Below are 23921 nucleotides of genomic sequence, written 5' to 3' on the forward strand. Positions count from 1 at the left end.
ACTCCGTCTATCGTCATTTTCTTTTTGCTTTTATCGCCTAAGTTGCCCTTCAAAAGACAGGAATTTGATGTCTTGTCTTCTGTTGGTCCCGAAGAGGCCTCGAACTCTTAAGGTCAAAATGCGTCAACCTATCTTTTGTAACAGAGGCGTTACTGCAAGATGAACGATGATGCAGATTTCATGAGGGAAGGTCTGAACCAATTAATAGACTTTGCTATTGGTTTCACCTACCCTCCCTTTTTTGCTACGTCCAGATGGATCATAGACTCGAAATATATTTGATGTACCACCTTTTCTAAAAACAATGAATGTTTGGAAAGACAAGGAATGTACAAATAACAAAAGCATTAGGTGTTGCTTTGTCATTGGTTATTCATGTACATGTAATTCTTTTTATAATGTGTTTGTTTTATGTGGTTTGCATTGTTATTTATTTCGTTGATAATAAAAAGAAATCAATAACAAGTACATAATTGATTGAACAGAAAGTCATGGGTTGTATCAATTATGTGGTTGAATAATTTGAGATGATAAATTCATAGTAACGCAATCAAATTAAGCACGATTTGCAACCAAGTCATTTGGATATTTTCCTCACACTTTCCACATTACCTGTTTGTGCTAAAACAAAGGAGCAGCTCCTTCCATGTGTGGCTACCATTTGCCCTTCAAAGGCGGCTTCCCTGTTGAAGCTTGCCTTTTGGGCGCTCACCTACTCTGCCCATCCTGTCTGGAGGAGTTCACACCTCTTTCCTTGGCAGGTCCTTTGTTCCTCTTCCTGAGAAGGCTACCTCGAGGACAGCATCTTTTGTGCAACAATAACCGGCTACTTTTGTACAAGAGTCACATTATATTCTACTTGAGCAACAAGTCAGTTTCATACAATGATTTGTTTAATAAGTTGAAGTACCATATTTAGTAGTATAATTTGGAAGGTAGCACTGCTGAGTTGTTAGAGTGTAATTCCACACTCGCCAATGGGGCTACTAGCCTTTCCACAGTGAAACAATGATGTGGAGTTTTTACTGTTAGGACACATAGGCCCTCATTACAACCCTGGCGGTCGGTGATAATGCGGCAGTAATACCACTAACAGGCCGGCGGTCAAAAAATAGAATCACGAACATGGTGGAAACCGCCAACACAGACAGCCACTTTAACACTCCGACCGCCACGGCGGTAGCAAAAAACACCGCGGCGGACACTGACAACCGACAGGCGGAACACAAAGAACCACCCACACTATTAAAAGGCACCAATCCGCCAGCTTTTCTGGGGCGGTACCAACGCCATCAAAAGCACGGCAGAAACAGTCTTTGGAAGGGAAACCACTCACCTCACGACACTCAACGAAGAACCAGGACGCCATGGAGCCCGAACTTCAGGTCCTGTCCATGTTGCTGTATCTCTTAATACACCACGAAGTGGAAAGAAGGCGGCAGCGGGGACGACCACAGTGAGTACTGCACCTAGCACACAGGCGAGGGGAGGAGGGAAAAGAAAGTCCCACACACACATGCAAAACGCAACACCCCCACCCCCAACACACACACACATATCCAATAACATCACTGATACACCCCGTCACCCCCTGGAAGAACGCAAGGACCAAACGGAATGAGTTTAACTAGTGTAATATTCGAACAATCAGATAGCCCAAGAGAACAGCAAATAATCAGAATACACAAATAATTACAGCAAGTACACAAGTCCGTACACTGTCCCATCAAATGTCCGTGGACCAGTGGACCTGCCTCAAAACGAAGAGAACACTGCAGGAGCATCAGGTCGATAAAAAAACAGGCACCTCAAGGGGAAGGGGAGGGGGGCACCTCAGCTGGATGATGGTACGATGCCACTGCTCCTCGAGCGGGCTCCATGCCCACTTCCTGCTCCTGGGGAGTGCAAAGCCACAGTCTCTCAAGATGGTGGTTTATCCACTGCTTGGTCCTGGGGAGTGCAAAGCCACAGTCTCCTCAAGTGGGTGGTTTGCCCACTGCTTGGTCCTGGGGAGTGCAAAGGCACGGTCTCTCAAGTGGGTGGTTTTCCCACTGCTTGGTCCTGGGGAGTGCAAAGCCACAGTCTCTCAAGTCGGTGACATGTTCCACTGGTTCTGGAGGGGGCTTTGTGCCCAGAGTGTTTCATCCTCCCAAGGACTGTGTTAGTGGATGTTTTTCTCCAGAGTGCTTCATCCTGCCAAGGACTGTGTTAGTGGATGTTTTTCCCCACTGGTTCTGGAGGGGGCTTTGTGCCCAGAGTGCTTCATCCTGCCAAGGACTGTGTTAGTGGATGCATTTCTCCACTGGTTCCGGAGGGGGCTTTGTGCCCATAGTACTTCATCCTGCCAAGGACTGTGTTAATGGATGCATTTCGCCACTGGTTCTGGAGGGGGCTTTGTGCCCAGAGTGCTCCATCCTTCCCAGGACTGTATTAGTGGATGTATTTCTCCACTGGTTCTGGAGGGGGCTTTGTGCCCAGAGTGCTTCATCGTGCCAAGGACTGTGTTAGTGGATGCTTTTCTCCACTGGTTCTGGAGGGGGCTTTGTGCCCAGTGATGCTGCACCTGGGGTATGGCATGTTGACTTCGTCTCACCTGGGTGTCACAGCCACACGATGTACACGGAACAGGTAGCATGATATTCCATGGAGGCAGACCTACACTCCATCCTGCGGCGACTTAGGCTGCCAATTGCTGGTTTGTGTCAGTGCTGGAGGTGGTGTCTCAAGTGGCGTGTCCAGGGTGCAGGACGTCACCTGCAGACTCTGACGGCTGCACACTGGGGATGGGGCTGACGTCCGACAGAGTGGCATCGGCTGTGCACGTGGCTTTGCTGATGATGGTGAAGGCGGCGGTAGCTGCAGCGGAGATGATGCCAGTGCTGGCCGTGGTGCAAGTGACTGTTGGGGTGGATGGAGACACCATACCGTCTCCGGCAGCGTCGGATGGCTGATCCTTGGGGAGGATGCTGCAGACTGATGTTGTGGCAGGGACGGTGCAGGTGGCGGTCGGAGCGGCGGTGGTGACTGTGGTGCATGTGGCTGCCATCCCTGATGATTTGGTGGTCACCAGCCCCTTCCCAGGTGAAATTGTGCCCAGAGGTGATGTGCCCTTTGGCTTGTGGCCCTTCCCCATCTTGACAGCCACTGCAGGGACCTTGGCACTGTCAACTCTGTGTTTGTGCAAGGTCTTGCTGGGTGGGTAGTGTGACTGTCCCCTGCTGGAAGCAGGTCCCTTTTTTGAGCTTTGCAGGTGGTGGAATACGGTGGTCCTTCATTTATGTCGGTAGCACACTGGCAGCTCTGACGGGTGCCCCCTTTGACCGTACTGGAGTAGCAGGGACCACAGTGGATGCAGATTTGGTGGCTGAGGTGCTGGGCTGGGATCTAGACATCCTGGCCCTAGGAAAAGGATGGGGTGGAGGTGTAGGGAAGAGCTCCAGGTTAGCTAGGTAAATTTGTTTGGATACACTGTAATGGGAAGATGGAGGGGGTTTGGGGGAGGAGGAAGAGTTAGAGGTTGTAGGAGGTGTACGTCTGCTGAGTTTGGGTGAAGGTGCATTGTTTGGAGGCTGTTGTGAGGTGGATGGCTGTTGAGTGGGTGTGTGCCTGCGTTTGTGTACTTTGGGAGAAGGGCTCACAGAAACACTGGGAGAGGACATAGGAGACGTGTGAATGGTAGTGGGAGTGGTGATTGCACGTGAGCAGTGTGTAGTGATGGGCGTGCTGGTGATGGAGGTAGTGGCTGAGGATGTAGTACATGCAGGTGTGAGTGGAGACGAGACTGGGAGGGAGGTGGAGGACGTGGAGGAGGGGGACACAGTGGAGGCAGTGGATGTTGGTGTGTCTTCATGGGTATGGTGCTTGTGTGAGTGCCTGTGGATGTGTGGTGCTTATGTTTTCCTGAGCCACTTTTGTGTGTTGATGTGTGTGCATGCTGGTCTGATGGTGTGCTTGGGATAGGCTGAGGTAGAGGGGATTGCATCTGGGTAGTGGAAGTTGGAGGGGGAGGCTGGACGCAGGGACAATGGCTGCCATCAGTGCAGAGGCCAGAGCCTGAAATGCTCTCTGTTGGGCCGCCACGCCAGAATGAATACCCTCCACGTATGCATTTGTTTGCTGCAAATGCCTCTCAACACCCTGGATGGCATTCAGAATGGTTGACTGCCCAACAGTGAGGGATCTGAGGAGGTCAATAGCCTCCTCACTGAGGGCAGCAGGGCTGACTGGGGCAGGGCCTGAGGTGCCTGGGGTGAAGGAGATATCCACCCTCCTGTGTGAGCGGGCAGGGGAAACACGCTGAGGAGCTGCTGGGAGGACGGTGCTGGTAGGGGGTGGTGGCGGCTGTACCTGTTGTTGGGGTGGGCACAGAAGTGCCTGCCACCACAAGAGAGCTCCCATCAGAGGAGGAGTTGCTGTCGCTGGTATTCCCTCCTGTCCCCGTCATGGAGCTCCCCTCGCCCTCTGTCCCACTGGTGCCTTTACCCTCCATGGATTCACCCTCCTGGGCTATGTGGTATGCAGCTCCCTCCATCTCCGGTGCCACTGCTCCTCCGCCAGATAATGCTAATGCGCAAAAGGACAGGGTGACAAAACAAGAAGGGGGGGGCAAGACAGAGGAGACACATGGTTAATGCCATAAACACCATTACCGTTGGCGGACACAACACACAGGGAGCAGCCCTATGCACTGGGCCATGCACTAGCAGTTAGTAGGAAAATCACCTGCCCGTGGGGGACTATGCCTAACACCATTTGCTGCACACCTGGAACCCACAGGAGCCTGACTAGTTGTAGATGCCCAGTAACACTATTGGGGTTGGAGTGCCACAGAGCCAGCCTAACAAGGGACCTACCCTACCAAGTTTGCCCTGGCCTAGGGGAACCCACAGCCCACATCCCCCACCCAGACACCTCGTAAATCGCGCAGAGTCAGCTGAATGAGACTGTACTCACCCCCTTGTGGCTGCTGTGAAGCCCTTAAGCGCCCATCCAACTCCTGATATGCCACCGCCAGGATCCGGAACATCAGGGGGGTCATGGTGCGACAGGCACCTCTTCCACGTTGGGAGGCCATCTTCTTGCTCCAGCGGCGCAGGTCCTCCCATCTCTTGTGGCAGTGGGTGCTCCGTCCATGATAGACCCCCAGGGTCCGCACTTCCTTGGCGATGGCACGCCAAATACCCTTCTTCTGGTGAGCGCTGACGTAGAGGAAAGGTACAGGATGAAAGGAAATTACTCTCCCGTCCGGACCTTCTTACTCATTGGCCACCAGTTCCCTCCCATGCCCTGACGCACATACACTCACCATCCTCACATGCAGGCCTCAGCCCCCCCCACATGTATCTTCTATCCACACCACTCTATATATTCATGGCCCATGCATCATGTTCACAGTGTACTCACCTGTTTGTCTAGAGGACCGTAGGGTAGCGTGTACTGGGGGAGGACCCCATCCACCAGTCTGTCCAACTCCTCCGCGGTGAAGGCAGGGGCCCTTTCCCCAGACACATGAGCCATTGTTGCTTCCAGACTGAGGTCACAGCAGCACTTGCTGCGTAAGTCCTCTCCTGTTAAAGGTCAGGTATCAAGTGAGTGAACAGATAGAAAGTGGCGGTCACATCCGCGGCGGTGCATACCGTCATCGCTGGAATACATTGTCACTGGCTCTTGGAACCCATAGGGCTTAATGATAACCAATGCTAAATTGCGTGGCGGTCTTTGACCGCCTACCGCAACACTGCACAATGCTAGCGCAGTTACCTCATTTCCCCTTGTCCCTCCTTACAGGTCAGGCAGCCGCCATTTCAGGGGGGCACATGGCATGGCACCTAACTGCGTCACAGCACATTTTGGCAGAAATACGGACAAAGCACGGCACACGCGGATTTGCTCACATTACAGCAAAAACACTTGTGCAACCTATGTGGTCCATGACTCTCTGCTCACCATTCTCCTCCATAGGGCACATCCGCTGGGGCAGATGATGAGATGGCATCATCCTCCGGTGTACAGACCCCTGGTGGACCTGTCGACAATGGAAGACAGACACATCATTATCACCTACAGAGTTGATCATGCAACAATCCAAGACCTGTGTGCCCAATTGGAGCCAGACCTGATGTCAGCTATCGGCTATCCCACAGGAATACCCCCTCTAGTGCAGGTCCTGTCAGTGCTACATTTCCTGGCAAGTGGCTCCTTTCAAACTACAGTGGCCATGGCATCAGGGATGTCTCAGCCAATGTTTTCTAACGTGTTGACCAGAGTGTTGTCAGCCCTGCTGAAACACATGTGCAGCTACATCGTATTCGCCCAGGTGGAGGATTTGCCCACAGTGAAAGCTGGCTTCTATGCCCTGGAACATATCCCCAACATAATTGGTGCCATTGATGGTACACATGTGACATTTATCCCCCCGCAGAAATGAACAGCTGTACAGAAATTGAAAAAGCTTCCATTCTATGAATGTGCAGATGGTGTGTTTGGCAGACCACTACATCTCTCATGTGAATGCCAAGTATCCTGGCTCTGTACATGACGCTTACATTTTGAGGAATAGCAGCATCCCTTATGTGATGGGCCAACTCCAGGGGCCCCGGTGTGGCTAACAGGTGAGCCCAAGGTCCCCACACAGTATGGATAGGTGTCTGGGTATGAGGTAGTCACTGAGGGTTAATGTGTGTCTAACAGATTTCCCTCAACATTTGCAGGTGACTCTGGGTACCCCAGCCTCTCATGGCTACTGACCCCAGTGAGGAATGCCAGGACAAGGGCAGAGGAACGCTACAATGAGGCACATGGGCGAACTAGGCATACTATTGAGCAGACTTTCGGCCTCCTGAAGGCCAGATTCCGGTGCCTCCATCTAACAGGTGGCTCCCTATACTACTTACCGAAGAAGGTGTGCCAGATAATCGTGGCATGCTGCATGTTGCACCAGGTGCCTTTTCTGCAGGAGGATAGGCCTGATGTTGGTCTTGTGGCAGCTGTGGAGTCTGTGGACAGTGAGGAAGAGGAGGCAGAAGAAGAAGATATTGACAACCGAAACAACATCATCATGCAGTACTTCCAGTGAGACACAGGTAAGAGACTGGCACCGCTCATCTCATATCTGACTACTGTAGGACATTGTATAAGTCAGCCTCTTAACCTCTATGTATGGACACTGACTGTTCACTTTGGCTTTCCATTTCACAGATCTGGGTACCTCAGTCTGCATTCTGCTATATTTACTACTGCCCAGCAACTGTCATACATTGGTATGTGCAAATGAACATTTACATTGATGTTTGGGGAAGAAGTTGTAATTATACATTTGTGAAAGTACAGACTGACTCCAGATTGGTTTGTGATTGAAGGGTGTTTATTTAGGGGCTAATGTGTATAGGGGTATGTGGAAGGGGCTGGGGTGATGGTGGAGGAAGGTCCATAGTAGGATCCAGTCTCTTGGTATCACAGGTGCGTTGTCCAATGGGGCATAGGAAGTGGAACAATGTCAGTTAAAGGTGGACAGGGTGACAGAGTGGGACACAAGGGTGACACTCAGGAGAGTCTTATTTCCTGGCGGGGGTCTTGGCAATGTTCTCTGTCTTCCGCCTGGATCGCAGGGACCGTTTGCGGGGTGGTTCTCCTTCTGCAGGGGGTGGGGTGCTGGTGGCCCATTGTTCCTGTTGCGGGGCCTCCTGTCCACTAGCGCCGGCAGACGTGGAAGGCTGATCATTGTTCGGGCTGGTGTTAGTGGCCCGGTAGTATGCCATTGTCTCCCTCATGGTGTTGGCCATGTCTACCAGCACCCCTGCAATGGTGACCAGGGTGGTGTTAATGGCCTTCAAGTCCTCCCTGATCCCCAGGTTCTTTCCCTCCTGCTGCCACTGGGTCTCCTGAAACTTGGCCAGTACCATGCCCATGGTCTCCTGGGAATGGTGGTATGCTACCATGATGTTTGAGAGTGCTGGGGCTGGTCCTCCCACTGTCGCACAGCAGCCCTCCCAGCTTCCCTGTTATCCTGTGCCTCTGTCCCCTGAACCGTGTGCCCACTGCCACTGACCCCAGGTCCCTGATTGTCTTGGGTTAGTGGGTTTGCCTGGGGTCCCTGTAGTGCTGGACACACTGCTGATTGACGTGTCCTGGGGACAGTGGCATGGACCCGCTGGGTGGGTGCTGTGGTGGTGTTTCCTGAGGGGGAGGTTCTGTGGTGGTTTGGGACTGTGGCAGGGGAACCGACTCTCCAGAGGTCCCTGATGGGCCGGGCTGGTCATCTTGATCCAGGCGTGTAGAGCTGCTGTCGTCACTGTGGGCCTCTTCTGTGGGGGGACTGGATATGGCTGGCACCTCCTGCCAGGTGACGTTGTGTAGGGGACCGGTTGGGGTGTAAATGCATTGTTATTGTATCTGTGTGTGCCATCTTGTGCAATGGGTGTGTTTCCCTCTATTACTGTGCTTGCAATATCACCTTGGCCCTTCTGTGAGTGGTGATTGTGTGCCCTGGGTGAGTCTCTCCTTTGGACATGCTTTGGTGATGGGTGTCTAGGCAGGTCTGTGATGGGTGTCAATGCATTGGTGTAACATGCAGGGCTTGGTATTGGGATGGGTGGGTTGTGATAGTGGGGTATATGTGAGGTGGTGAAGTGATGGGTGTGAGGGTAGGTGTTTGTGGTGCCATGCAGGTAGGGTGGGGGATATAGTAGTAAAGATTTGGCTTACCAGAGTCCAGTCCTCCTGCTACTCCTGCGAGGCCCTCAGGATGCATTATTGCCAAGACTTGCTCCTCCCATGTTGTTAGTTGTGGGGGAGGAGGTGGGGGTCCACCGCCAGTCCTCTGTACGGCTACCTGGTGTCTGGATACCATGGAATGTACCTTCCCCCATAGGTCGTTCCACCTCTTCCTGATGACATCCCATGTTCTGGGTGGGGGATGTGGGCTGTGGGTTCCCCTAGGCCAGGGAAAACTTGGTAGGGTAGGTCCCTTGTTAGACAGGCTCTGAGGCACTCCAACCCCAATAGTGTTAGTGGGCATCTACAACTAGTCAGGCTCCTGTGGGTTCAAGGCGTGCAGCAAATGGTGTTAGGCATAGTTCCCACGGGAAGGTGATTTTCCTACTAACTGCTAGTGCATGGCCCAGTGCATAGGGCTGCTCCCTGTGTGTTGTGTCCGCCAACGGTAATGGTGTTGATGGCATTGACCATGTGTCTCCTCTGTCTTGCCCCCCCTTCTTGTTTTGTCACCCTGTCCTTTTGTGCATTAGCATCATCTGGCGGAGGAGCAGTGGCACCGGAGATGGAGGGAGCTGCATCCCACGTAGCCCAGGAGGGTGAATCCACGTAGGGTAAAGGCACCAGTGGGACAGAGGGTGAGGGGAGCTCCACGACGGGGACAGGAGGGGATACCAGCAACAGCAACTCCTCCTCTGATGGGAGCTCTCTTGCGGTGGCAGGCACCTCTGTGCCCACCCCAACAACAGGTACAGCCGCCACCACCCCCTACCAGCACCGTCCTCCCAGCAGCCCCTCAGCGTGTTTCCCGTGCCCGCTCACCCAGGAGGGTGGACATCTCCTTCACCCCAGGCACCTCAGGCCCTGCCCCAGTCAGCCCTGCTGCCCTCAGTGAGGAGGCTATTGACCTCCTGAGATCCCTCACTGTTGGGCAGTCAACCATTCTGAATGCCATCCAGGGTGTTGAGAGGCATTTGCAGCAAACAAATGCATACGTGGAGGGTATTCATTCTGGCATGGCGGCCCAACAGAGAGCATTTCAGGTTCTGGCCTCTGCACTGATGGCAGCCATTGTCCCTGCATCCAGCCTCCCCCCTCCAACTTCCACTACCCAGACGCAATCCCCTCTACCTCAGCCTATCCCAAGCACACCATCAGACCAGCATGCACACACATCAACACACAAAAGTGGCTCAGGAAAACATAAGCACCACACATCCACAGGCACTCACACAAGCACCATACCCATGAAGACACACCAACATCCACTGCTTCCACTGTGTCCCCCTCCTCCACGTCCTCCACCTCCCTCCCAGTCTCGTCTACACTCACACCTGCATGTACTACATCCTCAGCCACTACCTCCATCACCAGCATGCCCATCACTACACACTGCTCACGTGCAATCACCACTCCCACTACCATTCACACGTCTCCTGTGTCCTCTCCCAGTGTGTCTGTGAGCCCTCCTCCCAAAGTACACAAACGCAGGCACACACCCACTCAACAGCCATCCACCTCACAACAGCCTCCAACCCATGCACCTTCACCCAAACTCAGCAGACGTACACCTCCTACAACCACTAACTCTTCCTCCTCCCCTAAACCCCCTCCATCTTCCCATCCCAGTGTATCCAAACAAATTTACCTAGCTAACCCGGAGCTCTTCCCTACACCTCCACCCCGTCCTTCTCCTAGGGCCAGGATGTCTAGATCCCAGCCCAGCACCTCAGCCACCAAATCTGCATCCGCTGTGGTCCCTGCTACTCCAGTACGGTCAAAGGGGGCACCCGTCAGAGCTGCCAGTGTGCTACCGACATAAAAGAAGGACCACCCTATTCCACCACCTGCAAAGCTCAAAAAGGGACCGGCTTCCAGCAGGGGACAGTCACACTACCCACCCAGCAAGGCCTTGCACAAACACAGAGTTGACAGTGCCAAAGTCCCTGCAGTGGCTGTCAAGATGGGGAAGGGCCACAAGCCAAAGGGCACATCACCTCTGGGCACAATTTCACCTGGGAAGGGGCTGGTGACCACCAAATCATCAGGGATGGCAGCCACATGCATCCCAGTCACCACCGCCGCTCCGACCGCCACCTGCACCGTCGCTGCCACAACGTCAGTTTGCAGTATCCTCCCCAAGGATCAGCCATCCGACGCTGCCGGAGACGGTATGGTGTCTCCATCCACCCCAACAGTCACTTGCACCACGGCCAGCACTGGCATCATCTCCGCCGCAGCCACCGCCGCCTGCACCATCATCAGCAATGCCACGTGCACAGCCGATGCCACTCTGTCGGACGTCAGCCCCATCCCCAGTGTGCAGCCGTCAGAGTCTGCAGGTGACGTCCTGCACCCTGGACACGCCACTTGAGACACCACCTCCAGCACTGACACAAACCAGCAATTGGCAGCCTAAGTCGCGCAGGATGGAGTGTAGGCCTGCCTCCATGGAATATCATGCTACCTGTTCCGGGTACATCGTGTGGCTGTGACACCCAGGTGAGACGAAGTCAACATGCCATACCCCAGGTGCAGCATCACTGGGCACAAAGCCCCCTCCAGAACCAGTGGAGAAAAGCATCCACTAACACAGTCCTTGGCACGATGAAGCACTCTGGGCACAAAGCCCCCTCCAGAACCAATGGAGAAAAACATCCACTAACACAGTCCTGGGCAGGATGAAGCCCTCTGGGCACAAAGCCCCCTCCAGAACCAGTGGTGAAATGCATCCATTAACACAGTCCTTGGCAGGATGAAGTACTATGGGCACAAAGCCCCCTCCGGAACCAGTGGATAAATGCATCCACTAACACAGTCCTTGGCAGGATGAAGCACTCTGGGCACAAAGCCCCCTCCAGAACCAGTGGGGAAAAACATCCACTAACACAGTCCTTGGCAGGATGAAGCACTCTGGAGAAAAACATCCACTAACACAGTCCTTGGGAGGATGAAACACTCTGGGCACAAAGCCCCCTCCAGAACCAGTGGAACATGTCACCGACTTGAGAGACTGTGGCTTTGCACTCCCCAGGACCAAGCAGTGGGCAAACCACCCACTTGAGAGACTTGAGTGACTGTGGCTTTGCACTCCCCAGGACCAAGCAGTGGGCAAACCACCCTCTTGAGAGACTGTGGCTTTGCACTCCCCAGGACCAAGCAGTGGGTAAACCACCCACTTGAGAGACTGTGGCTTTGCACTCCCCAGGAGCAGGAAGTGGGCATGGAGCCCCCTCGAGGAGCAGTGGCATCGTACCATCATCCAGCTGAGGTGCCCCCCTCCCCTTCCCCTTGAGGTGCCTGTTTTTCTATCGACCTGATGCTCCTGCAGTGTTCTCTTCGTTTTGAGGCAGGTGTCATGTGTGGGCTTCGCCCATGCTTTTTGGGACCACTGGTCCACAGACATTTGATGGGACAGTGTACGGACTTGTGTACTTGCTGTAATTATTTGTGTATACCGATTATTTGCTGTTGTCTTGGGCTATCTGATTGTTCGAATATTACACTAGTTAAACTCATTCCGTTTGGTCCTTGCGTTCTTCCGGGGGGTGACGGGGTGTATCAGTGATGTTATTGGATATGTGTGTGTGTGTTGGGGATCGGGGTGTTGCGTTTTGCGTGTGTGTGTGTGGGACTTTCTTTTCCCTCCTCCACACCCCTGTGTGCTAGGTGCAGTACTCACTGTGGTCGTCCCCGCTGCCGCCTTCTTTCCACTTCGTGGTGTATTAAGAGATACAGCAACATGGACAGGACCTGAAGTTCGGGCTCCATGGCGTCCTGGTTCTTCGTTGAGTGTCGTGAGGTGAGTGGTTTCCCTTCCAAAGACTGTTTCTGCCGTGCTTTTGATGGCGTTGGTACCGCCCCAGAAAAGCTGGCGGATTGGTGCCTTTTAATAGTGTGGGTGGTTCTTTGTGTTCCGCCTGTCGGTTGTCAGTGTCCGCCGCGGTGTTTTTTGCTACCGCCGTGGCGGTCGGAGTGTTAAAGTGGCTGTCTGTGTTGGCGGTTTCCACCATGTTCGTGATTCTATTTTTTGACCGCCGGCCTGTTAGTGGTATTACTGCCGCATTATCACCGACCGCCAGGGTTGTAATGAGGGCCTATGTGTCCTAACAGTAAAAACTCCACATCATTGTTTCACTGTGGAAAGGCTAGTAGCCCCATTGGCGAGTGTGGAATTACACTCTAACAACTCAGCAGTGCTACCTTCCAAATTATACTACTAAATATGGTACTTCAACTTATTAAACAAATCATTGTATGAAACTGACTTGTTGCTCAAGTAGAATATAATGTGACTCTTGTACAAAAGTAGCCGGTTATTGTTGCACAAAAGATGCTGTCCTCGAGGTAGCCTTCTCAGGAAGAGGAACAAAGGACCTGCCAAGGAAAGAGGTGTGAACTCCTCCAGACAGGATGGCCAGAGTAGGTGAGCGCCCAAAAGGCAAGCTTCAACAGGGAAGCCGCCTTTGAAGGGCAAATGGTAGCCACACATGGAAGGAGCTGCTCCTTTGTTTTAGCACAAACAGGTAATGTGGAAAGTGTGAGGAAAATATCCAAATGACTTGACTGCAAATCGTGCTTAATTCGATTGCGTTACTATGAATTTATCATCTCAAATTATTCAACCACATAATTGATACAACCCATGACTTTCTGTTCAATCACTTATGTACTTGTTATTGACTTCTTTTCATTATCAAATAAATAACAATGCAAACCACATAAAATTGAACAGCAACAAACACATTATAAAAAGAATTACATGTACATGAATAACCAATGACAAAGCAACACCTAATGCTTTTGTTATTTGTACATTCATACGTATACAATTATTCCTTGTCTTTCCAAACATTCATTGTTTTTAGAAAAGGTGGTACATCAAATATATTTTGAGTCTATGATCCATCCGGACGTAGCAAAAAAGGGATGGTAAGTGAAACCAATAGCAAAGTCTATTAATTGTTCAGACCTTCCCTCATGAAATCTGCATCATCGTTCATCTTGCAGTAACGCCTCTGTTGACACATTTTGACCTTAAGAGTTCGAGGCCTCTTCAGGACCAACAGAAGACAAGAAATCAAATTCCTGTCTTTTGAAGGGCAACTTAGGGCGATAAAAGCAAAAAGAAAAGACGATAGACGGAGCACGGAACAAATCAAACATTAACCACCAGTCACAGATCTGGGTTTAATCTATCGTTTATTTTGCTCACCATGCCACCCCAGTTTAGACCCAGCCATCACCTATTCTTTTTGCTTTTGTTGCCCTACGTGGGAAGGTATGCCCAGATGTGAGTCCTGTGCTCGCTATGATGAAAGGCTCCAGCTAGCCTAGCTGATGATGGGTGATACCCCAAATCCAGTCCCAGGATGCTTGTTTCAATTTCAGGGAGAACCAGAATTGCCATTTCAGGCTGGACAGTTCCCATGGGGAGCAGGATCGAGGCAGATTTGCATAGGACTGGGTCCAACCTGGAATGGCATGACGAGCAACACATGATAGATTAAACCCAGCTCTGTGACTGGGGGTGACTGTTTGATTTGTTAAGCATTTTCTCCATCATCTGTTCTTTTTGCTTTTGTCACCCTAAGTGGAAAGTGTATGCCCAGACGTGGGTTTCATGCTCACTGTACTACTGGATTCAACCTAGCCTGGCTTATGAGAAGTGATACCCCAAAACCGGTCCCAGGATGCTTGTTCCGTTTCCAGGGAGGAAATGGCTTGGCAGTTCTGGCTGGTCTGTTCCCATGGAGAGCAAGGTCAAGACTGCTTTGCATATTGCTGAGTCCGAACTGGGGTGGCATGGTGAGCAAATAAACAATGGAATAAACCCAGCTCTGTGACTGGGGGATGAATCTTTGATTTGTTCTGCATTCCATCCATCATCTGTACTTTTTGTTTTTGTCGCCCTAAGTGGGAAGGGTAATCCCAGACGTGGGTCCTGTGCTCACTGTGCCAGTGAATTCAAGCTAGCTTGACTGATGAGGGGTGATATCATGAAACTGGTCCCAGGATGCTTGTTTCCAGTCCAGGGAAGCCCTGGCCTGGCAGTTTGGGCTGCACTGTTCCCATCGGGAGCAGGGTCAAGACTGATTTGCCTTTAGCCATATTGTTCACCTCCACCACAAAACTCCATGTGTCTTCCCGACTTCCGCAATGGCTTTATTCCTGCAAGTCCCAGCAGCGCTGAGATAATACAGTGCCTTTAATAAAATTGAGACTTTCCAACACTGAAAAGACACTGAACACAATGTACAACAAGAGCCTGATTTGGGCAGATGGGCACTCCGTCACAAAGGGACAGGTATCCTGTCCTCCCTAATGAAAGTGCATTATATCATGTGACAATTGTAATAAGGCGGACGTGATCTGTCACGTTTTGAAGCAATAACCTGTCCAACAAACTCCAAATCAGGTCCTAAGTCTGCGTCAAGTTGTAGAAGGAGCGAGAACCAGCGTTATAGAAAGATTGGCTAGAAGCAGATATAGGGCCTGAATTGGTGGCAGGGAATACTCCTTCTCAAATGTGACTGATATCCCGTCTGCCCTATTAAAAGTGCATAATATCCTGTGGTAAGTGTAAGAAGGCGGACGGGATATCTGTCACGGCAATAACCTGCCCGACAAACTCTAAATCAGGCCCTAAGTCTGCAACAAGTGTTGTAGAAGGAGCGTGAACCAGCATTATAGGAAGGGGCCCTAGAAGCAAATATAGTCCGAGAGTGACTGAAAGAGGGATCTGAGTTTGAGAGAGAGGGCTGATAGCAAATGAACCCTTCAGTCTTTTCTTGGAAGCCCCAAGAGTGTTTCCTAGGATGCTTTTGTCTTCATATTGCCTGATACCTGAACCCTCACCTGGATCTCCACCTCGAGGCAGGCTGCCTCCAGGGGTTGTGTTTCCTGAGGCTCTGCTCCCCTCAACTAAAGGGCCAAAGTGGTAACACCCACGCAGCTAGCGCCCGTGTGAGGCAGCAGGAATAGGATGCACTGTACACCAGTACCCCGCCCAGTACAGATGGAAGCAGACCCAGAGAGGAACACACACCTATCTGTGCGCCTCCTGTGTTTATACCTCATAAGGTTTGTACCTTATAAGCAGCTACCTGCGCACCTCCTCTGTTTATACCTCATAAGCACCTACCTGTGCATCTCTTCTCTTTATACCTCATAAGCACCTACCTGTGCACCTCCTCTGTACCTTGTAAACACTTTCCTGTGCACCTCTTCTCTTTGTATTTCATAAGCACCTACCTGTGCACCTCATTGATTTCTACCTTATAAGCACCTGCCTCTGTACCTCCTCTGTGTTTACCTCATAAGTTCCTATGTGTGCACCTCCACTGTTTGTACCTCATAGGCATGTTCATAAGCATCTACCTGTGCGTCTCCTCTGTTTATGCCTCATAAGCACCTACCTGTGCACCTCCTCTGTACCTTGTAAACACTTTCCTGTGCACCTCTTCTCTTTGTATTTCATAAGCACCTACCTGTGCACCTCATTGATTTCTACCTTATAAGCACCTGCCTCTGTACCTTCTCTGTGTGTACCTCATAAGTACCTATGTGTGCATCTCCACTGTCTGTACCTCATAAGTACCTATGTGTGCACCTCCACTGTTTGTACTTCATAGGCATGTTGATAAGCAGCTACCTGTGCGCCTCCTCTGTTTATACCTCATAAGCACCTACCTGTGCGCCTCCTCTGTTTATACCTCATAAGCACCTACCTGTGCGCCTCCTCTGTTTATACCTCATAAGCACTTACCTGTGCACCTCCTGTTTATCCCTCATAAGCACCAACCTGTGCACATCATCTCTTTGTATTTCATAAGCACCAATCTGTACACCTCCTATGTGTGTAACTCATACATGCCTACCTCTGCACCTGCTCTGTTGTTGCCCCATACATGTGCACCTACTCTGTACCTCATAAACACCTCCTGTGCACCTCCTCTGTTTTGAACTCATACACACCTACCTCTGCACCTTTTCTGTTCCTCCTAAGTACCTACCTATGCGCCTCCTCTGGTTGTACCTCGCAGGCAAGCTTCTGGAATGAAGCTTCTAATCCCGGTGCTGACAACCGTGGCCCTTTGACTATCAGGCCATTATCTGACTTCTGCTGAACGCTGCAGAGTGAGTGCACAGTCATAGGGGCGTAGGGGAGCTGAAGGACCGGAAATGAGGTAACTTGAATATAAGAAATATTGAAAGCTAGAAATGCTGAATCATCTGTGGACAAGTCACACCTCCTCCCACTCTGCTGAATGCTCAGCCAGTCACAAACGAGCAGCTTGAGCCCTAAACGGACAACATTAAGTCAGAAAACATGTGATGGTAGAAAAGGGGAAAAAAGATTTATAGGCACACATCTATGGCGGGGATATGTGAGGTAAATTATTGGTTTGGATGGATTCTCTATAGGGACTAGACGGCAGCTATTGTTGAACCTTAAATGCTACGAATCAATGTTTGTTTGCCTTATCTGTGCAAATAATGTAAATGTCAGGCATTACAACGAACCCCTCATTCTGTTTTACAAAAAGGCCCTGGAAGGAGCTGTATCTTACAGCCCTTCGTCTACTTTAGGAAGAACTAAAGACTTGCTTTTTAAGTTGTGTCTCAGGGCCAGCATCAGGCCCTATAAACTCTGCTAGTTTGAGGGAGATGGGCAGATGTTATGGCAATAGAAAGCCCACCCCAACTCGCAATAATGCTCCAATCATCCAGGGTAGAAAAAAACAGTATTGCTTGAACCGGGGAGCTGTTGAAAGTGTCAAAGGAGACTTGATGAACAGTAAGGTGAAGACAGGAGTTGGCATTTGAGCTGGTCCAATGTGAACAGGAAAGCACTGCTTTAAAGTGTGAATCGAGTTATTATTATTATATACTTCCTGAAGAGTTACCTTTGTTATATAGTTCCTGAAGAGTTACCTTTGTTATATAGTTCCTGAAGAGTTACTGAAATAACAGCAGCCCAGCCCGATCCCTCTCTTTTTCCACAATCAGTTCTTGTTTAAATGAAATCTTGTCCCTGTGTATCTACCTGAAGCTGCGCCAGTAGCACATGGGCGCTCCCCTCCTTTACTGAGTTACACTGTGACAACGGGTAAATCACCTCCAAATAAATATTCTGTATTCACATTCCATTATGTTTCCATTTGGTAATTATTATTTTTTTATATCTTTACATCCAGCAGAAAACAAGCCTTGAATGCATGAAATTATTATGAATAATGAAGATAAAACTGCAAATCTGCAAAAAACAGTCACTAGCAATGAGCTTCGGTATTCAGGAAAACATCAATGCAGTCGGCAGCAGAGGAACCTGCACATAAACTGATCCTGGAAGAAGCCGTCAAGGGCAATTCAGTGGATGTAAGAGTCTGAGCTGTGCACCTCAACACCACGAGACGAAGAAATGACTGCTTGAAAATGAAGGCAGCAACAACAATAACAAGCTACCTCTTGTATAAACACGTGTCCAACACCAGCTTTGATCATGGGATCAGTATGATGTGGTTATAGCAGTACTTTGTGTTCTAAAATGATAACAGACCATCATTCAGTGCTCTAGGTGTATTGTAAACCCCTTCTGACCAAACCACAGCAACCAGAGAAGAGCACAACGGAGGGGTAGAAGAGAAGAGGAGTTTTGCTGTCTATGGACTGTCCCAATTTGCACCGGCCAGAAGGAAGATGAATCGTTACCCGCAAGCGTGCATAGCCATAATCCAATCTGAGTAAGGCACAACCACCTACAACATACTTTATACATATTATGAGTGTGGCACGTATTTAATGGCTATTGAACGATAGTTTTAATTCAGAAACCAAACGTGCAAGTGCTTTATCAGCCATATGGCTCATCAGGAAACACAGTCTTGGGATGTAGACAAATATATAACCGACCCACAGACACTAACCAAGAAAAACAAATCATACACATTTAGCGAGCGCTTTAGTTTCTCATCTCAATTAAGGCACCATCAGCAAACTCACACAGGAAAAAAAACATTCAAGTCCAGTGAATGTGTGAAGAGTATCAGTCAATTACCAGAATTACAGAGACATCAGCAAACACACAGAGGGGAAAAACCATACAAGTGCAGTGAATGCGTGAAGAGCTTTAGTCGACCATCACTCCTAAAACAGCATCAACGAACACACACCGGGGAAAAACCATTCAAGTGCAGTGAATGTGTGAAGAGCTTTAGTCGACCATCACTCCTAAAACAGCATCAACGAACACACACTGGGGAAAGACCATTCAAGTGCAGTGAATGTGTAAAGAGCTTTAGTCAGCTATCACACCTACGAAAACATCAGCGAACACACACAGGGGAAAAACCATATCATTGCACTGAATGTGGAAGTAGTTATAGTGATTCTTCACAACTCAGGATTCATCAGCGAAAACACACAGGGGAAAAGCCATTCAAGTGCAGTGAATGCATGAAGAGCTTTAGTCGATTATCATTCCTTCAAAGTCATCAGCGAACACACACAGGGGAAAAGCCATTCAAGTGCAGTGAATGTCTGAAGCGCTTTAGTCACTTATCAAACCTAAAAAGACATCAGCGCTCACACACAGGGGAAAAGCCATTCAAGTGCAGTGAATGTGGCAGCACTTTTAGCTATGCTTCATCATTAGAAATTCATCAGCAAACACACACAGGGGAAAAACCATTCAAATGCAGTGAATGTGTGAAGTGCTTTAGTCAGTTATCACACCTACAGAGACATCAGCGCACACACACTGGGGTAAAACCCCTAACATTGTTGTGAATCCGGCAGTAGTTTTAGTGACTCTTCACCATTAAAGAGTCATCAGCGAATGCACGCAGGAGAAAAAAGATTGAAGTGCAGTGAATTGTATGAAGAGCTTTAGTCACTTATCAGGCCTACAAAGGCATCACCGAATACACACGGGAAAAATATAAAGGTGCAGTGAATGTATGAAGAGACTCATTTGATTATCAAAACTACGAAGACATCAGCAAACACACAGAGGGAAAACAATACCATTACAATCAACGTGGAAGTAGGTTTAGGAACGTGCCAACATTAAGGATTCATCAGCGAACATTCACAGAGGAACAGCCTTTCAATTACCCTGAATGTGTGAAGAGTTTTAGTTTACCGGGCCTACAAATATATCAAGGAACACACACACAGCGGAAAAGCCATTCAAGTGCAGTGAATTGTATGAAGAGCTTTAGTCTGTCATCAGGCCTACAAAGACATCACCGAATACACACAGGGGAAAAACATAAAGGTGCAGTGAATGTATGAAGAGACTCATTTGATTATCAAAACTACGAAGACATCAGCAAACACACAGGGGAAAAACAATACTATTACGGTCAATGTGGAAGTAGGTTTAGGAACGTGCCAACATTAAGGATTCATCAGCGAACACTCCTAGAGGAACAGCCTTTCAATTGCCCTGAATGTGTGAAGAGCTTTAGTTTACCAGGCCTACAAATATATCAAGGAACACACACAGTGGAAATCCATTCAAGTGCAGTGAATGTGTGAGGAGCTTTAGTCAAATGCAATGAATGTGAAAATAGTTTTAGTGACTTTTCAACATTAAGGATTCATCAGTGGACACACACTGGGGAAAAGCCTCTCGAGTGCAGTGAATGTGTAAATAGCTTTTGTCAATTGTTAAACCTATTGGTACATCAGCAGAAACACACAGAAGAAAAACAAACACATTGCAATGAATGTAAGAACTGCTTTAGATTAATTGTATATAAATGTGTTTTATGAGTTTCTTATTTACAGAGAGTCATTCAACCAAATCGTAATTGGGTAAAGGACAGAATCAGGCATGATGGCACAGTTCTTGATAGGAATTATTGTGGAATGAAGAGGCCCAGTAAAAAGAGTTTCTCATAAAACTATGAGCGCCATGAACGGGTGAAGAGTGAGCAGTGATAAAGTTATGGTTGTCTGAGGGTCTGATTGTTGTGGAAACAAAGATCACATCTAGAACTTTGTTCTACCTATGTCTCGAGCAAACTCTGCTTTTTGTGCTTTTTTTGCATAAAATGGGAGGCTGTGCATCTGAGCCCAGTAAGAACATGCAGTGAAAAAATTCTAGCAAATGCAAACCATGTAGCTACTCCACAGCCATGTAACGTCCCTGTAACCTTTGTTTTTTTCAGTCAATTCCTAAGATTTTTTTAAAATTCTATTTTCTAAGTATAACATCCCTGTAACCTTTGTTTTTTCAGCGAAGAAAGTATTGTATCCTGACTTAGCTCACGTTTAGCCTTGTTCAAAAGAGACATTTTAACATTTTACACATAGTGAGTTCACTTTCATGTACTTTAACACGCTATAAGACTGTCCCACATACAAAAATATTGGCGGTATAATTATAGTGCTTATGGACGTGTTGTCAGGGCTCTGGAGATGGGAAACTCCATTGGTAAAATGTACATATTACTGCTAACAAATGCTGCTGCAGTTTATGTATTAATCCAGAGCATATACCTTGCTTTTACATAATGTTTGCTGAATCATTTACACATTGAATCAGTTGATGCATCCGCTCGTTCTTTGGGCCTTCTAACTAAGTCTGACCCTTAGCTCGGCTTGGCTCCTCCCATGAATTTTGTGACTTGCTGAGCTCTTATTTTTACCAGAATTAAACCACTGAACCAGCAGATTTTATTTGAAGAATGTGGTGAAATAGTTATATCCCACATCAAAAACATATCATTGCTAGGACCATGAATTGCTCACCCAGCAACTCCTCTTCACACCGGTTGTCCCTTATTCTCAAATGTTCAGAAGGATTTGTTGTATGAATGTCAGAAGTGACAGTGACATTCATGAAGCTAAAGCAAGAAGGAGTGTGTGGCAGATAGAGAGAGGGAACAAGAGATAAAGGGAGCGAGACAAAGAAAGAGGGAGAAAAAAGAAAGAAAGTGCGAAATAGAAGGGGAGGAGCGGCGAGTGAAAATAGGCAGAAGAAGCAGCCAAATACTTGTCAGTGTGTGACACCACTAGAGGAACGGCTTGAATACCTGTGAATTTATATATTTATTTTCAATACCCATAGACTAACGTCATGCCAATAAACAGGGCACAATTTGTGAGGAAGAAAAGGAGGGGGACACTTCTCATATGCAAATCACAATGATGTCACATGTAGTGATGTCACAAAAAGTGATGTCAGGCCCTTATAATAATTCTCACATAAAAGACTGATGGCCTATTTTAAAAACAAGAAACATACAATAATGTTAAAAGAACATTTTGGTTTTACTTTTTATACATCATGTTTTTCCCACTATCTGTAACTAAACTCGGCTGAAATTGTAAATATTATTAAACAGATATGTGGAACTTGGAAATATTTTTAAACAACTTTCAGTAAAGTAAAATGTGCTGGTAATTTGTGTTTGTTTCCTGATGGTGTTCTTTACCCAGCTCCAAATCACAAAGGTGTTTCACATTTACAGTGCATCAAGCAGAAGAAGGGTTCATCTTGTCACGTTCTCTGTTCCTCTCTTGTGCCATTCACACAATTAAAGAGGTGGTGCTGGTGGAACGGGTAGTTACAAAAACTCTGATGCCAGTATTTGCAGATGCAAGAACCTGCAGAGCCATCCGCCAGGTAACACCTCTCAGTCGCAGGCTAGGGCGCAAGGTGGAACTGAGTCCCTTTTCTACAAAATAGTGGGGGCCTCCAAAAACTGCGGCCTTCCCGACATTTGCCATGCTGATAAAGCAATAGTGAATTTGAGTAATGAACGATGAATTAAATTGACAGAAAGAAATGAGAGACAGAGAACAAGAGAGTGAGATGCAGAAAGTATGGTGTAAGAGAAAATGAAAAAAGAGACATGAGACAAGGAGGAAATACAAATGGTTCACCTTTGGTAGATCATGCCCTTCTGTACATAGGACCCTTTTCCTGTTATTTATATATAAAATAAATTTAAAAAGATGGCAGTATCTGCCTTGCCGAGCACCACGATTCAAGGCAAATTTAGATGTACACTCCCCTGCGGGCCCATAACGGACAGTAGCTGTAAGGTCCAAATGCAAGTCTCTAAGAAAAGTAACCAGCGTTTTATCAAAACCACACCCATCAATATGTTTCAGAGCTTAGTCCTGTTCACCTTGTCCAATGCTGAGCTGAAGTCCATGAACCCCAAATGAAGGGAGCCCGCCTTTGCCTTGGTGTACTTGGCTATAAGTAGGTAGAGATTAAGACCTTGGCCCATGTTGCCCTTCCCAGGCTGACAGCTGTGATACACATCGAACAAATGTTCATGTTTACTAGCCCACACAGTTAACCTACTCAACATAACTCTCTCAGTTACTCTAACTGTTGATTCTATCAATGAAATTGGCCCATAACAGCAGGGGTCATCCATGTTGCCCTTTTTATGTTTCGCCTAGGCAGCGCATGCTCTATCTCTTCGAGACATGTAGTTATCTATTCTGTGGAGTAAGTGCACACCCATTGCTGCCTGTTACTTTTAATCTCATAAATGTGAGTGTTTTTACCTATTTAGCCATGCACTTACATTCTTGTGGCGCTAGAGCCAGAAGTGCTGACTTTGGAACTGGGGAACCAGGTTCGAGTCTCAGGGTCAGCGCGGCATCCCATGGTTCTGGGCAAATCACTCAATCTCCCTGTGCCGGGGTGTATGCAATCTGCAGTCATGCATCTGCTGGCTTAGGCTAGCATCAACAACAAACATTTGCAAAGCCAATAGGTCTACAGTGGCAGCCAAAAAGCAAGACCTATTGGCTTTGCCAGTGCTTGGTAAAGACTGGAATGATAACAGAATTTGACCACGAGGGAGGAATACCTCTCTGGATGCTTTGTTGACATAAAGGGTTAGGAGGGATGCCCATAAATCAATGTTAGATTTAAAAACATTGAGTGATACAGCATCAGGACCTGGGGCTTTGTTCTTTGGAAGGTCGACTATAGCATCCGTAACCTCTTCCCTATTAAATATGAAAGGAGGGCCTGTGGTAGGGAGTGAGGACATATTCCGATGCGCATCCATGGTACCATTAAGGGCGGGAGCATCCTAGATGGATATATAGAGCTTAAGACAGGATTCTGGGTTAATGAGCTGGGAAAGAGTGTCCCTTGGAGATGGTGATAAAAAGGGGCAATTGATAGCACCCCAAACTTTAGAGCAGTCTTTAGGCTTTCAAGAGAC

At 48.5% G+C, this 23921-nt stretch overlaps 1 protein-coding gene across 2 annotated transcripts in view; it reads left to right on the plus strand.

The window, feature by feature from the left end:
• The window catches only part of LOC138278797 (oocyte zinc finger protein XlCOF6-like), a 66406-nt gene extending 44280 nt beyond the window's left edge, over positions 1–22126 (plus strand). The window contains exon 2 of one of the 2 annotated variants that reach the window (XM_069219312.1): positions 17913–22126. In XM_069219312.1, the coding sequence (XP_069075413.1) occupies positions 18577–19503 (927 nt within the window). In that variant the 5' untranslated portion in view covers positions 17913–18576 and the 3' untranslated portion in view covers positions 19504–22126. The remainder of the gene's footprint in view (positions 1–17912) is intronic. The other variant, XM_069219313.1, reaches the window with a different exon arrangement.
• Positions 22127–23921: the final 1795 nt, after the last annotated feature.

The sequence above is a fragment of the Pleurodeles waltl genome, unplaced genomic scaffold (assembly GCF_031143425.1).
Source record: "Pleurodeles waltl isolate 20211129_DDA unplaced genomic scaffold, aPleWal1.hap1.20221129 scaffold_58, whole genome shotgun sequence".
NCBI classification, from domain to species: Eukaryota; Metazoa; Chordata; class Amphibia; order Caudata; family Salamandridae; genus Pleurodeles; species Pleurodeles waltl.